General features: G+C 41.6%; 1 protein-coding gene across 1 annotated transcript in view; it reads left to right on the top strand.

Annotated features, from left to right (window-relative positions):
* TRPM8 (transient receptor potential cation channel subfamily M member 8) overlaps positions 1-16,030 on the top strand; it is a 65,771-nt gene that overhangs the window by 34,950 nt on the left and 14,791 nt on the right. The window contains exons 10-17 of the mRNA XM_075831175.1: positions 459-561; positions 3,438-3,556; positions 4,180-4,461; positions 5,207-5,302; positions 6,357-6,486; positions 8,704-8,849; positions 12,360-12,472; positions 12,584-12,800. Of these exons, the coding sequence (XP_075687290.1) occupies positions 459-561; positions 3,438-3,556; positions 4,180-4,461; positions 5,207-5,302; positions 6,357-6,486; positions 8,704-8,849; positions 12,360-12,472; positions 12,584-12,800 (1,206 nt within the window). The remainder of the gene's footprint in view (positions 1-458; positions 562-3,437; positions 3,557-4,179; positions 4,462-5,206; positions 5,303-6,356; positions 6,487-8,703; positions 8,850-12,359; positions 12,473-12,583; positions 12,801-16,030) is intronic.

Genomic DNA, 16,030 nt, shown 5'->3' with positions numbered 1-16,030 from the left:
CCAACAAGCACGCTAAGGGTATGTTCACACGAGGGCGTCCGTAACGGCTGAAATTACGGGGATGTTTCAGCCTGAAAACATCCCCGTAATTTCAGCCGTAACAGCATGTGCAGGCGCTTGAACGCCGCGTCCATTATGGGCGTAATTAGCGCTGCTATTCATTGGAGTCAATGAATAACGGCTCCAATTACGCTCAAAGAAGTGACAGGTCACTTCTTTGACGCGGGCGTCTATTTACGCGGCGTCATTTGACAGTGGCGCGTAAATTACGCCTCGTGCTTTCAATGGGCAGATGTTTGTCAGCGCTATTGAGGCGCTATTTTCGGACGTAATTTGGGGCAAAAACGCCCGAATTACGTCCGTATATAGGCCGTGTGAACATACCCTCAACGTAGGGCCAAAATGTGATGTGAACATAGCCTAACTCTGTAACTATGATTTGGATTCTATTTTTGCAGATTAAAGAAATAATGGACCACTTGCATCTTTTGACTGTGATAAAGATGGAGCAAGCTGGAGATGAGATTGTCAGTAACGCCATCTCTTTTGCTCTTTATAAAGGTATGCCAACAAATTCTTGAAGCTACTGTTTTCGCTATAATCACTATTCGCTATTATCACTATTTGAATAAGGTGCAAAATTAACTAGAGTGGCATATTGTGTACCTCATTTGAACACAAGCAACTAGAAACAAAATAGGAAAAATCTAGTGAGAAAAGAATTATAGTACACTTTTAACAAGGACTAATCATTAAATTATCTAAATACTGTATTTTTTGCTAAGCTGTCATAAGCTTATATTGTTATAGTTTAAGCTGTGGGGTGTACCGACACATTATTGTAGGGTGTACATATAATGTCCTGGTTTGTAAAATATTAGCTACATATCTCCATGGCAATCAGGGCCAGATTAATGGTGTGCATGGTACAAAGCAGTTTTTTAGGGGTCCCCAAAGTATGGATGTAGTTGTTTTTTTTTAATATAGGCTTGACATGCCACAAAATATTTGTCATACTCTTCTAAATCAATTAGCCACACTCACAAAACCACAAGTTTATATGTTTCATAGCACCGTACAATAGCCCATGCAGTGTAAACATAATTAGCACTCAATTTATAGGGCCAGTATTCCTACTGACACCATCACCCACCATGGCCCCACTTGTGATACCCCTAATGACATCACACCCAAAACATAATTATTTGCACTGGTACCCTACATGGGACCCACAGCTGCAAGGAGGGAAGCTGCAAGCAACAGCAAGAAAGATCACAGCCTGTTACTACATTCTATCCCTCTGCACACCCTTCCAGTGACCGCAGGGGCTGAACTTTTCTTGATGTTATCATCCCCTCGTACCAATCAGAGGTTTTCTTTGTGTATATCACAAGTGTGAACATTTTCACAGCAGCAAAAACATTAAATGGGAAGCATCACGCCTCCTGTTCTCATATGCAGAATGTCTGTTAGACTGAAAGTTATAGGACTAACACACACTGTGATGTCAGCGCCCATCAGCTGTCACCACCCATTCTAAGGACTGACATCACATGCACTGGTGCCCAAAAGGGGATCCACCAGCCCATGTCCCTGACAAGCTGCCCCAATAATGTCATAGGTGGTGACATCTTCAAGGCAGTGACATGGGCCGCCATGACTTAACACCCAGGTCATCATAATCATGTGGAGCCTTAAAGGGCATGCAACCCTGCTCCGGGGTGCAACCACCAATGCCTGGCAACTGCTCTTTCTAGTGCTCAATTTATAGGGCTGACACCCATGGTGATGTCACCATTTGCCACGCTCCCATGTGAGACATCATTAAAACTGTTAAGTCATCACATACATTGAAGATCTACATTGGACCAACCAGCACATGACATCATCAATGGCCCATGCAATGTCCCAACAATGGTGTCATCACCTTCTGGGGAGCCTTAAAAGGGAAGCATCTGGCATGGCCTCAATTTATAGGGCCAACACCCCTTGTTATAGCACTGCCCAATGTCACTGACTTTGCCCATTATAACATCACCACCACAGTGACACCATGACCGTGTGATATCATCACCTGCACTGGTTGCCAACAGGAGACCCACTAGACATATATAGAATACATAGAAGCTGTATCAGAAAAAGTAAAATAATTCGTATAAAAGTAAATTCAAAAAGTGCTTAAAATCAGAAAAACTATTGATTTAATAAAAAATAAAAAAACTAACAAAAAAAAAAAGGGTTTACACACGGTCCCTGATGTAATCACCTGCTGTGGAGCCATAAAAGTGACCCACCACTCCTCTGGCCCTTTCTCCCAGGTACTTTTGCTGCTGCAGCTGTTGCGCCCCAGTTCTATATTAATATGGACGACACCCCTCGTGACATCACTGCCCTCCACTCTCTCACATGTGAAATTACCGCCCATTCTGTAGCTGCAAAATGGAACAGATCAGGAAATGCCACTATATTATTACCCCAATGCTGTGACCCCATGATGTCAACACATGCACTTGTGCCATACAGGCTACTAACCTGCCTATGTCACTGACAACCATAATCACTGCCATCACCAAGACGGTGACTTCGGCCCTAGTGATATCATGCCCACGGCATCATCTTTTACTATGGGACCTTAAAGGGGATGCACCATGTCTGTAGGTCTCAGCGATCAGTTTTTAAGATCAGCCCCCCTTGTAATGTCACCCAAACTGTGATGTCAGGACCCATACTGTTGACATAATTCACATAATATTAAACACTTTTCAGTGTATTTATATGTTATTTTTGCCTTCAGTAGTCATCCTTCCCCCAGGGCTGCCTATAAGCACAGCATATCCATCCCACTTACCCCACAGAGGGGGATCAGAGGTACAGTTGTCTTATTGACCTCATACCCCTGCATTCTTCTTTTCCCCCTTTCTCTACCAGCATCACAGATCTCCTCCCCAACAGCAGCTCATTCTCTCACTTTTCTATAAAATGAGATTCTCCTATTACCGTTCCCTGGCGGCACAAACTCGGCCCCACTTTGTCTTCTCTCCTGGTCATTCTATGACGGTGCCAGCTGCTGTATAGACAGTGTAGGTAGTTGGCCAGCAGTTAATTATGTTTATTCATCCTGTAACCAGTGTGTTTGACAGATTGACAGTGAATTAGAGAGAATAGGCTTCAATCTGGTAAACTGCCTGCCAACCACAGCCTGCAGAGCACATTATGGGACAGTTTATTTAATTAAAACTCATAATGGAGCGAATAAAGAGTTTTTGGTATGTTAAAAGCGCTCAGGGAACAGCAGGGGTCCAGAGCAGGAGCTCCAATGGCACTAATGATGGTCTGGCCCAGATAGCAATAAAAATCAGCTGTATATAACTATAGAAAAACTTTTCTTTGAACTGAACCTGTTCCTACATTTTCCTAATGTCAGTCTAATATCATAGCTTTTAGTACCAATGAGCAGGATAAGGACAACTGGAATGCTCAGCTGAAACTTCTTCTGGAATGGAATCAGTTGGATTTGGCCAGCGAGGAGATCTTCACTAATGACCGGAGGTGGGAGGTGCGTTAACAATACAATGTCATTATACCTGACGTGTTAATCTTGTAAAATATAAAAGAAGGTCCACGATAGGGCTGGGCAATTATGACCTATATCAAAATCACGATAAATTGAACATGTAACCTCAATTACGATTAATGAATGAGTATTTAGACCACACCCCTTTTTGCATAACACGCCCGCTATTTGCGTGCTGCGCCATTGAATTCGTATTTATCCCCTGAGCCTACTGTATATAATATACCCCCTAACACTGCTCCCACACAATATAATGCCCCCATAGCTTCTCCCACACAATATAATGCCCCCATATCTGCTCCCACACAATATGATGACCCCATAGCTGCCCTCCATGCAGTTATAGAGTCCTTACGGCCCCTTGCTCTATCATTGGATTTATCTGTATCTGACTCAACTGCATAGGCCTAAAGCGGCATCCATATATACCTATAGAAATTACTGTGCCTCCACTTTTTCCTTCCCTTTTTTCATGTTCTTTGTTTATAATCTTTCTTCTGTAATAATACTTGTTCTATATTATCTTCATTTATTTGCTGTTACTTTTTGATCATGAGTTTTCCAACCTTCAATCCTTTGCTGTTCTCCTTTCCCATTTTTCACAGTCAACTGACTTGGAAGATGCCATGTTTGCAGCACTAGTAAAGGATAGACCAAAATTTGTGCGTCTTCTTCTAGAGAATGGTTTGAATCTACGCAAGTTTCTTAGCAGTGAAATCCTTAGTGAACTTTTTTCTCAACACTTTAGTACTCTAGTATTTCGGAACTTGCAGATTGCCAAAAATTCTTACAATGACTCTTTACTCACCTTTACCTGGAAGATGGTTTTGAGCTACCAGCGAAGTCGGAAAGAGGAAAGGAATAGTTGTGATGAATCAGAGATTCAAGTGAGTGTCTGCAATACATTGTGCTTTAAAGAGGCTCTGTCACCAGATTATAACTTGACTATCCCCTACATAATGTGATTGGCGCTGTAATGTAGATAACAGCAGTGGTTTTTATTCTGAAAAATGATAATTTTTGAGCACGTTATGAGCTAGTTTAGATTTATGCTAATGACTCTCAATGGACAACTGGGCGTGTTTTTACTTTTTACCAACTGGGTGTTGTACAGGGGAGTGTATGAGGCTGACCAATCAGTGACTAATATACTTCTCATTGTTCCAGCCCAGTTTCTTTCACTGCACAATCACACTGTGCTGTGGATCATGCTGGGCTGGAACAATGAGAAGTGCAGGACACTGATTGGTCACTGATTGGTCAGCGTCATACACTCCTCTGTACAACACCCAGTTGGTAAAAAGTAAAAACACGCCCAGTTGTCCATTGAGAAACTCATTAGCATAAATCTAAACTAGCTCATAACTTGCTCAAAAATGATCGTTTTTCAAAATAAAAACCACTGTTGTTATCTACATTACAGCGCCGATCAGATTATGTAGGAGACAGGACACTTATAATCTGGTGACAGAGCCTCCTAAGTACTACCTATATTTGAAATTGTTCTTAATGCACAGATCGATCTATCTACAAAATGCGTAAAGGTATAAATGAAAATAAAACGAGAAATGCTGTTATTTTTGTCCGTTCATTCCTTTATGGATAATTCTTTTTTGTAATTTTTTTCATCAGGATCTGACTCCAATAATAAAACATCCTATCCAGGTTCTATTTATATGGGCCATACTGCAGAACAAAAGAGAACTTTCTAAAGTAATATGGGAGCAGGTAAGGTCCATGTATTGTACAACATACCTTTACATTTATTTATGTACCTTTTACTGTTTTCTTTTTGCTTGTTTCCGAATAAACTTGGCATTTTTGTTTTGTTTATAATATACATGCCAACAATTGGGAACTCAACATTATAATATATTCCTTGATAAATGTAATAATAAAATCTATCTATCTATCTATCTATCTATCTATCTATCTATCTATCTATCTATCTATCTATCTATCTATCTATCTATCTATCTATCATCTATCTATCTCATATCTATCTATCTATCTATCTATCTATCTATCTATCTATCTATCTATCTATCTATCTATCTATCTATCTATCTATCTATCTATCTATCTATCTATCTATCTATCTATCTATCTATCTATCTGTCTTTTTTACTAATGGTAGGAAAATACAATTGTTTTTATTTCACTGGTTGTCATACATCGCTATATATCCATAGCAACTGAGTTGGTTTTTGAAGATGCCCTACACATAATTAATATAGTTATTACATCATTTTTGAAAATAATTCAGTTAATGCAGTTCTGCCTTGGATCTTGGATGGTTTTTTCAAGGGGTTGTTCTGGGATTATGAAAAAAAAAAAGTTTGATTTTTTCCCTAGAAACAGCGCTGCTCATGTCCATGGGCTGTCTTTGGCATTGCAGCTCAGCCCTATTCACTTCTAAGGTGCTAAACTGCAATACTAAACACAGCCCATGAACAAAAGTGGTGCTGTTTCTAAAAACAAAAAAAAACAGACCCGTTTTTCTAATCCTGTACAACCCCTTTAAATCTGGCTGCATAATTTGCCATTGTTTATTCTCCCGTTAATCTATTTGTTTGTTTTCAGACATTTATATGTCTATAGAACAGGTAGAATTACTCACTAGATAGCTTTATAATAAAATTATTGGATAATAAAATTAAATCATTATAGCTATATAAAAAGTCATTAGTGTTTTCCCCCCTATATTTATTATAACACGGTTTAGCAGTGGAAGCTTCTGTTGGAAATAATACTACAATATCTTATTAATGTTTAATTCCAGACAAGGGGATGCACTCTGGCTGCATTGGGAGCGAGCAAACTACTGAAAAGCTTAGCCAAAGTAAAAAATGATATCAATGCTGCTGGGGAATCGGAGGAGATTGCAAATGAGTATGAAACCAGAGCCGTGGGTAAAGTTTGGATGACATGTTATGTTATAAAATAAGAATGAATGAGCTACTGTATAGGATCGATCCAGAGCTATATTCATTGTGTAATTAAAGCAATGCCTTGTATAAACAACCTCATTGAAAGTATGCATTTAATCAGTGGTAAAATACCTGTCCTCAAGGGACCACTTTTTCGCTTGGTCTGTATGGACTTTATACAATTATTCCTTGACTAGACTGAGTATTGATGTAGAGTACAATCTGACGAAATGATCAGAGAGAGTAGCATAGTGTTAATATTTTATGACAGTCTTTCTTTATGTGGTGAAGCAAAGTATTAGAGATTATCCCTTAGGTATACATAGCACTTATACTGTCAAATTGCTATTTAGTTGCATTGCTTTATAAAATAATATTAAAATGCAAATATAGTTATCTATATTGAGCTTATAATTTGTATAGATAAATAGCTCATTTGGAACATCTATATAGCATACACATATAACAACATATTTGCATTCATCAGAGCAACATTACATATACTTTGCAAAACTAAATGGTGCGCTTTAAAAAAATTGTTTTTCCAAAATATTGTTATCTGCAATCAGGGGCATAGCTGAATGGAGAGGTAGCAGGTGCACTGAACTGGTACCTAAGAGGGCCCTAAGGTCTCCGTGTCACATAAGAAGACACCAGTATTTTAAATAGCACATGGTAGGTGGGGGTGCCTGTTACAGGTTTTGCATTAGGACCCAGCAGCTTCAAGTTAAGCCAAATAGGCTTCATGAAACACCTTTTCTCAGTGTAAGGGCATGTTCACACGGCTTAGCAAAATATGTCTGAAAATACGGAGCTGTTTTCTGGCAAAAACAGCTCCTGATTTTCAGACGTTTTTGTAGCAACTCGCGTCTTTCGCTGCGTATTTTACGGACGTTATTGGAGCGGTTTTTCAATGGAGTCAATGAAATACGGCTCCAAAAACGTCCCAAGAAGTGACATGCACTTCTTTTTCGCGGGCGTCTTTTTAAGCGCCAGCTTTTGACGTGGGAACAGAACATCGTTAAACCCATTGAATGAAATGGGCAGATGTTTGTAGGTGTAATGGAGCCGTTTTTTCAGGCGTAATTCGAGGCGTAAAATGCCCGAATTACGTCTGAATACAGTGCGTGTGAACATACCCTAAGAAATACTAGCAGGGAGGGAGAGGAGGTTGCACACTGCAGATAAGAGTGTGGAGAGGGGAGAAAGCATCCAAGTAAAGCATACAAAGTCTTCAGGGAGAGCAGATCACGCAGGCTGTCTGTATCAGAGTAAAAATATGGAGGAAAACACTTGGGGAGATAGAGGGAATTACACAGCATGTGTATCAGTGTACATAGAGAGGAAAGAACCCACAAACACTCTGCAGAGTGAGGGAGGGGGAAATCACACACTCCTCAGCATCAGTCAAATCACACACTCCTCGTCATGGCATGTAAAAGGAGAAATAAGTACAGGAATGAAGCTGTGCGGATACATGAGAGCTAGTGACGGCAGCAGCATCCTGGACTCATCGAACTCATAGACAGCATGTATTACTGGGAGGGGCACGCTCAAGGAGAAAAGTCTAAAAGTAGGAGCAGGTTGCAAACTTCATTACAGAGGGTGTGAAAATGAATGACGGAATGGACATTTTTTAAATTCACGGTAACCACTAACTTATATTACAAAAAAATTTCCATGCCAAATGTGTCTATAGTCTTTACAGTGAACACACTGAGAACAGTTTGTTTTAATGGTTTTTAAAACTCCTTAATGCTGGCCTGTATAATTTGAAAACCCTGATATAACTACCTTCTATTAGTACGAACATGACATTATAACAAACCAATGACTTTTTTTTAATCCTTTAATATAGTGTAGCTTTGCAAATTTATATATTTTACCTGTAGCCTGATTTTCGGAGCTTTGCTATGTTTTCTTAGTGCTTTGAAACAAATGCGGCTGGCAAAAGTTGTTTTGCTTAGAATTCTCTATGGAGCTTGATTCAGCCCTCGTTGGCAGGTCATACCAAGCAAATTATTTAGCAAGGTTCATTTGGAAGTACACAAAAAAGCTGAGTAAAAATAATTTGGGGTTTTTCCTTTCTGAAGCATGATGGGAGCCAAATTCTAAATTCAGTATTTAACAAAGCATTTTTTTTTTTTTAAAGGTCTTCACTATTTATTATATCTGACTATTATTATGTTATTACCTTAGAACTGTTCACAGAGTGTTACAGTAATGATGAGGATCTGGCAGAGATGCTGCTAGTCTATTCCTGTGAAGCCTGGGGTAAGAGTAACTGTCTTGAGATGGCAGTCGAAGCAAAAGACCAGCAATTTATAGCACAGCCGGGGGTACAGGTAAGATACAGTAATCTCCATGTGAGCATGTCACAGACTTGATGGTATAAAAGCTTAGTATATCAAGTTATTCTGGTTTGTGATCTTATATTATGCACCTGATGACAATTCACTTGAGTTCCTTTCATATTTATATGGTATTAGGATAAAGCGGGAATCTTTTGATAATTGTCATTTTTCCTCCTCCACTCCTAAGCCACCACATAGTCTGTTTTGTGTCCAGAGTGGTAGTACAACATGAGATCATTGTATCTGATTGTGTTCATATTGGCTTGTTACCTAGTTGTCCTCTTCTGAGATCAATCTAGACTTCATCAGTTGACTTTTCATGTTTCTGAAAGCATATTGTATTGTAATGATCATGAGCTACAACTAGTTGTAGTGATCTAGCACAACCCATGGTCCAATCTAACACCTTTCTAAGGCCTCATGCACACGACCGTAGCCGTGTGCACGGCCGTGATTTTCAAGTCGGCCGGCTGCGGACTGTCAGCCGCGGGCCGCCCGCAAATCGCGGGACATACACATGGCCGCCGTCATTTTTTTCAATGAGCCCGGACCGCAGAAGATGTCCGTAATAGGACATGCCCATTCTTTCTGCGGTGCGGGTTCCCGGGCCATGCACGGACCGTAAAAACTACGGTCGTGTGCATGGCCCCATAGAAAAGAATGGGGCCGCAATTCTCCCGTGGATTTTCGGGGGAATTGCGGCCGCAAAAACACGTTCATGTGCATGGGGCCTTAGCGTACTATCCTATCAAGCAACTTTTCTAGAAGAACATAGCACTGACCTTCAAAGAGTTGTATTAGTTTGAACTTGTAGTCGTACAAGCTGGCAGGCTTGGAAGAATAAAGTTCATACTCAGACAACTCTTCACTTTGGTTTTACATGTGCTTTGTACTCCGGTGTCCCTGTGACAAATCGTATTATATTGTAGCTATCCAGGGGTGTAGCTAAAGGCTCATGGGCCACGATGCAAGGGTTCTTCTTGGGCCCCCCCCCCCCCCAACTTCTCATGGTCGATGGTCCGCAGCTTTCTTCTGCATCGCTGGGTCTCCTAAGTGACCCAACGATGCATCACTAGCAGCCAGGGGCATCACTAAGGTCTTGAAACGCCAGGGAAAATAGCCCCAATACATATACCTCCCCAAAAAAGGGTGTGTGCGTGTATGTATATGTGTATATAGGAGACAGCATATCTACAGCATAACGACACTATAGCTATGGATAGGATTAGATGCAGTGGCTCAGCAGACAGTATCACACATGATAGGAAAACATATAAGGCCCAGCAGACACACACGATGGGATTAGATACAGTGGCTCAGCAGACAGTATGACACATGATAGGATTAGATATAGGGCCCAGCTCGCTGACATTGCGGCTCCAGCACTGGACCCAGGAAATTTCAGAATGATAATTGTTTTGCTTTATTTATGTGTTACGTATTATTTTTGTGTTTATGTTTTTTTTTACGAGTTCGGTTGTTGGACTACTTCGGATTCGAGGACTACTTTGATAATGGCGTTTTTTTTATTCTCAATAAAATGGATAATTAAGGTTGTGTGGGATTTTTATTTCAATAAAATATTTTTTCTGTCTTTGTATTTTTCTAAACTTTATTACTACCACTTTAGTAATGGCCGCTGGCTGATTGACAACGTCCATTACTAAGGCGAGGCTTAATGTTAGATATGAATAGGCTATCACTAACCCCCATTATTATCCCGGGACCCACCACCACCAGGGGTGCCGGGAAGAGCCGGGTACGATCCAGTACCCGACCATCTGGAGTGATGGTTGGGCACTGGCGCGGCCGCTGGCTGGTATTATTAGGCTGGGAAAGCCCAAAAACAGTGGCCCTTCCCACCCTAGTAATGTTAGCCTGATGCTATGTTGTATCTGTCTAGTTATAAAAATGGGGGAACCCCACATCGTTCGTTCCAATTAATTATTATTTTTTTTTTTTAAAAAAGGATGTGGGGTCCCCCCCATTTTTCATAACCGGCCAGATACAACATAGCAGCAGCAGGCTAGAATTACCAGGGTGGAAAGGGCCACGTTTTTGGGGCTTTCCCAGCCTGATAACATCAGCCTGCGGCCCGCCCCAGTGCCCGACCATCACTACAGATGATCGGGTACTGTATCGTACCCGGCTCTTCCCGGCACCCCTGGTGGCGGTGGGTACCCGTGTAATAATGGGGGTTAACGTTAGCCTCTGCACCGGCTAACGCTAAGCCCCGCCTTAGTAATGGACGCTGTCAATCAGCCAGCAGCTATTAATAAGGCAGTAGTAATAAAGTTTAAAAAAATACAAAGACATAGAAAAAACAGGTTTATTGAAATAAAAAAAAACAACACAACCCTCATTAACCATTTTATTGAGAATAAAAAAAGCCGTCATCGAAGTAGTCCTCGAATTCAACCTATTCCAACGACCGAACCTTTAAAAAAACACAAACTCAAAAAAAAAACATTAGTAAGGGCCTGTTCACATCACCGCTGCCCTTCCATCAGAGGTTTCCGTCGAGTAACCCCTCAACGGAAAGGCAAACTGAAACGTCAGCTTCCATTTCCCTCACCATTGATCTTCCGACGGAAGGGCAGCGGTGATGTGAACACAGCCTAACGCATATGGTAGGCTTAGATACAGGGCCTATGGCATGTATGATACTGTTTGTTGGACCCTGTATCTAAGCCTAAGGTAGGCTTACATACAGGGTCCAGCAGACATTAATCTTATACAGTATAAGATTACTGTTTGTTGGGGACCTGTATCTAAGCCTACCACATGGTAGGCTTAAAAGGGGTTGTCGAGTCCCTAAACATTGATGGCCTATCCTCAGGATAGGCCATCAATAGCTGATGGGTCGAGGTCCGAATCCTGGGACCCCCGCCAATCAGCTGTTTTGAAGGGGGTGCAGCACTCATACGAGCACTGCTTCCCCTTCATTTTCCTTACTTGCTCACACTCTGAATCGCTGACACGTCCATGTCAGCGATTCAGTATGAGAAAGTGACCGGAATGAAGGGGAAGTAGCGCTCGTATGAGCGCTGCACCCCCTTCAAAACAGCTGATTGGCGGGGGGCCCGGGAGTCGGACCCCGACCTATCAACTCCAGCAGAGTGATATTAAACTTACCCTCCTCTTCGGCCGCAGCGGAGGTCCTGACTACATCCAGGGTCAGGATGTTGTGCGCAGCACATAGCATTGTGACATCATGCGCTGCGCACAGCGCTGTGACTTCAGGACCAGCGCTGCGCTCCGGAAGGAGGAATGTAAGTAGTCATTTACTATAGTAACAGGGGGCCCGTGTAGATTATTACATAGGCCCCGGTTACTATAGTAACTTTTTATTGATGTGGTGCGGGGGGCCACGGGCCCCCTGGCTTCGGGGCCCGGACACATTTGCGACCACTGCGACCCTTATAGTTACACCACTGTAGCTATCATCTGATTTACAGCCTGCCCTCGCCTCACCCCCATCTTTCTTTTATCCTGACTTAGAACTTTCTCTCCAAGCAATGGTATGGGGACATTTCCAGAGATACTAAGAACTGGAAGATCCTCATGTCCCTTTTCTTCTTTCCTCTCATCTGCTGTGGGTTCATATCATTCAGGTATGTAAAAGTGTTTATGTACTTATTTTTTTTAGCATGATAGACACTTTTGCATACTGTGGTAGGTGTAGTAGATCTGTCACTTATGTGTGTACTTGCTTTTGAATGCAGGAAAAAACCAACAGATGGAAAAAGAACTATTCTGTTAAATTACTTTGATTTTTTCACCTCTCCCTTTGTGGTCTTCTCCTGGACAGTCATCTTCTATATTGGATTCCTGCTGCTATTTGCATACGTCCTACTGATGGATTTCCAACGATCCCCTACTGGCCTTGAGATTTCAGTCTATGTGCTGGTTTTTATCTTGTTTTGTGATGAGATCAGACAGGTACAAGTCCTTCTTGATCTAAGGATTTACTATATCTCATGTTTATAAGTAAGTTATTTGTTTTTCATTTTGTTTGTCAAAGAAGGCAGTGCAAGGAATAAGAGGGAAATATAAAAACTTTTCTTAAAAATATTGATTCATAAAACCTGACTTACGTGTTCCACTAAGCCATAGCAGTGCCCCTATGGTTTTAACAATATTTGGACAAGTCATATAAACATATTAGAAGATACTGTAGCATTGGTGGTGGTCCTTTCATTCCCCTTTCAGCTCTGGGTTTTCCAAATCTCTAAACTAATCTTAATGGCTCTGCCCATTTGTTGTGTATGTATGTAGGATAAAGTGAAGTTTATGACCTCCTGATTGAAAAAGTGAAGAGTATGTCCCCCTGCTTTCTCACTAGGGGGACATAATCCTCACTTGATCCATGTTATTAACACAAATGCTGTATATCTCCCCTGTCAATATTTTTAGTGATAACAATTTATTTATTTATAAACATAAACAAACATAATCATAATCATACTTCATAATCCTAAATAGGAAACTGCTCTGCAATATGCAGAAGCAGAGTATTAAAGAGGCTCTGTCACCAGATTTTGCAACCCCTATCTGCTATTGCAGCAGATAGGCGCTGCAATGTAGATTACAGTAACGTTTTTATTTTAAAAAAACGAGCATTTTTGGCCAAGTTATGACCATTTTTGTAGTTATGCAAATGAGGCTTGCAAAAGTCCAAGTGGGTGTGTTTAAAAGTAAAAGTCCAAGTGGGTGTGTATTATGTGCGTACATCGGGGCGTTTTTAATACTTTCACTAGCTGGGCGCTCTGATGAGAAGTAACATCCACTTCTCTTCAGAACGCCCAGCTTGTGACAGTGCAGATCTGTGACGTCACTCACATGTCCTGCATCGTGACGGCCACATCGGCACCAGAGGCTACAGTTGATTCTGCAGCAGCATCAGCGTTTGCAGGTAAGTCGATCTTACCTGCAAACGCTGATGCTGCTGCAGAATCAACTGTAGCCTCTGCTGCCGATGTGGCCGTCACGATGCAGGACCTGTGAGTGACGTCACAGATCTGCACTGTCACAAGCTGGGCGTTCTGAAGAGAAGAGGATGTTACTTCTCTTCACAGCGCCCAGCTAGTAAAAGTATTAAAAACGCCCCGATGTACGCACCTAATACACGCCCACTTGGACTTTTACTTTTAAACACACCCACTTGGACTTTTGCAAGCCTCATTTGCATAATTACAAAAATGGTCATAACTTGGCCAAAAATGCTCGTTTTTTAAAAATAAAAACGTTACTGTAATCTACATTGCAGCGCCTATCTGCTGCAATAGCAGATAGGGGTTGCAAAATCTGGTGACAGAGCCTCTTTAAGTGTGTCTTTGCCAAACTGATCTCTCTAAATGAATTCTGCAAGATATGTAGGAAGCAAATCAAGAAGAACACCACTTTTCATCTTGAAACGAGCCTTACATTTATTCCAGTAAGACTCTATATGTTGCGTGTGGGCACCAGTTGGAAAAACGAATCGATCACTGTGATTGACACGTTCATGAGTCAAATTCATTGCCAGTTGAATATTGTTGTGGGCAGGCCAGGAATCACTGTGCACCGTCAAACCTGGGCGCACCACACGTCAAATAATAGGAAGGAGGGCTTCAGCACTTCTATCAGGAACAACTTCCACATACTCAATAGCTGTCGTTATTCGCGTGTCCACAATCCCAAAGACCCATATTTTGCGATCCGGGGTACAACTGCAATGATATTTTATTTTATGACTAAAACAAGACTCGTTAACTTAAACATAACGACCAGGGCCACTGAGCAAAACTGGGTTAGTACGAAAATAGACACTACATACTTCACGATAAACGTTAAAAACATCAACTATGGTGCGTTCAGATATTCCAGTCAGTTGTGCAGATTGTGTTTCCAAGCACCTGAGGTAAGTAATGTGCGGCCACATTTTCAGAGAGATGTGCGACTTTTCAAAGAAAGAACCCTTTCTGATGGATACTCATGATGACGCACAGTTCTTGTAAATACACTTCCAAGAATATCCATCAGAACATAGGCGACGAGTGGTCCAACACAGAGGTTGATGGCAGTTTTCGAAGTCCAGATTGTTTGCGAGTAAATAGTGCTGTTTCATGAATTCAATGACATTGAATTTATTCATACCAACTATATTCGGCTGGAGCGTCTTCTCAAAGAAACCTCAATATATTTTAAATCTAGGGCAACAAAAAATTGCGATTAATGGGGGAGATTTATCAAGCTGTCTTATAGTAAGAATGTCCTTTGTTGCCCATAGCAACCAATCACGGCAGAGCTCATTAATATAGGAAAGCTATGGGCAACAAAGAACATTCTTAACTCCTTAATGACCGCCCACCGTCTTTTGACGGCAGGCGGTGCAGGTTCTTCGTCTGCAGCGACGTCTTTTGGCGTCGCTGTAGAAGAGGCTGATGAGCGCTCGTGTGAGCGCTTATACTCTAAGCAGGAGATGTAACTTACAGCTCCTGATCTTAGAGCAGCCTGCTAAATACAGCTGGGGTCGGAAAGCATTCTGACCCAGCTGTTTAACCCTTTTGATCGCCGCGGTCCGTGACCACAGCAAGATCAAAGGGAATTCCCCTCTTTGATCTCGAAACCGGTGACGTGATCAAAGAGAAAAACTATGCAGAGAATCACATTTTCCTATATTCACGCCATGAAAATAAAAAAATTTCTACCCCCAAACTGCGGGAAAAAAAATTACTATTTCTCCCGCATAAAACAAGGCCTCATACAGCCACGTCAATGAAAAAATAAAAAAGTTATGACTGCTGAAATGCAGAAAGGCAAAAACAGAAAAATTTAGCTTGTCATTAAGGCCTTTTCAGGCCTGGTCATTAAGGGGTTAAGACAGCTTGATATATCTCCCCCAATGTCACTGAGGAAGCCGGGGAATATAAACGTCAATTGTTCAATCAGCGGGACATAAACTTCACCTGAAGTTTCAAGTGAAGTGAAGTTTCAAGTGAAGTTTATGTCCTAGGGGGACATAATCTTTACTTGATCCAAAGGGTATTCCCAATTCACACATTTATGGCATCTCCAAAGACAGGGCCGGCCTTGGACGTGTGCGATCTGTGCGAGTGCACAGGGTCCTGCAGCCTCCCAGCATGTAGGGGGCGCCACGGGGCAGGCCGTTTGAGTTCTGTTCTCAGCTT

This window comes from Rhinoderma darwinii, chromosome 6, assembly GCF_050947455.1.
Source record: "Rhinoderma darwinii isolate aRhiDar2 chromosome 6, aRhiDar2.hap1, whole genome shotgun sequence".
Lineage (NCBI taxonomy): Eukaryota > Metazoa > Chordata > Amphibia > Anura > Rhinodermatidae > Rhinoderma > Rhinoderma darwinii.
This window is presented reverse-complemented; position numbering and strand designations above follow the sequence as displayed.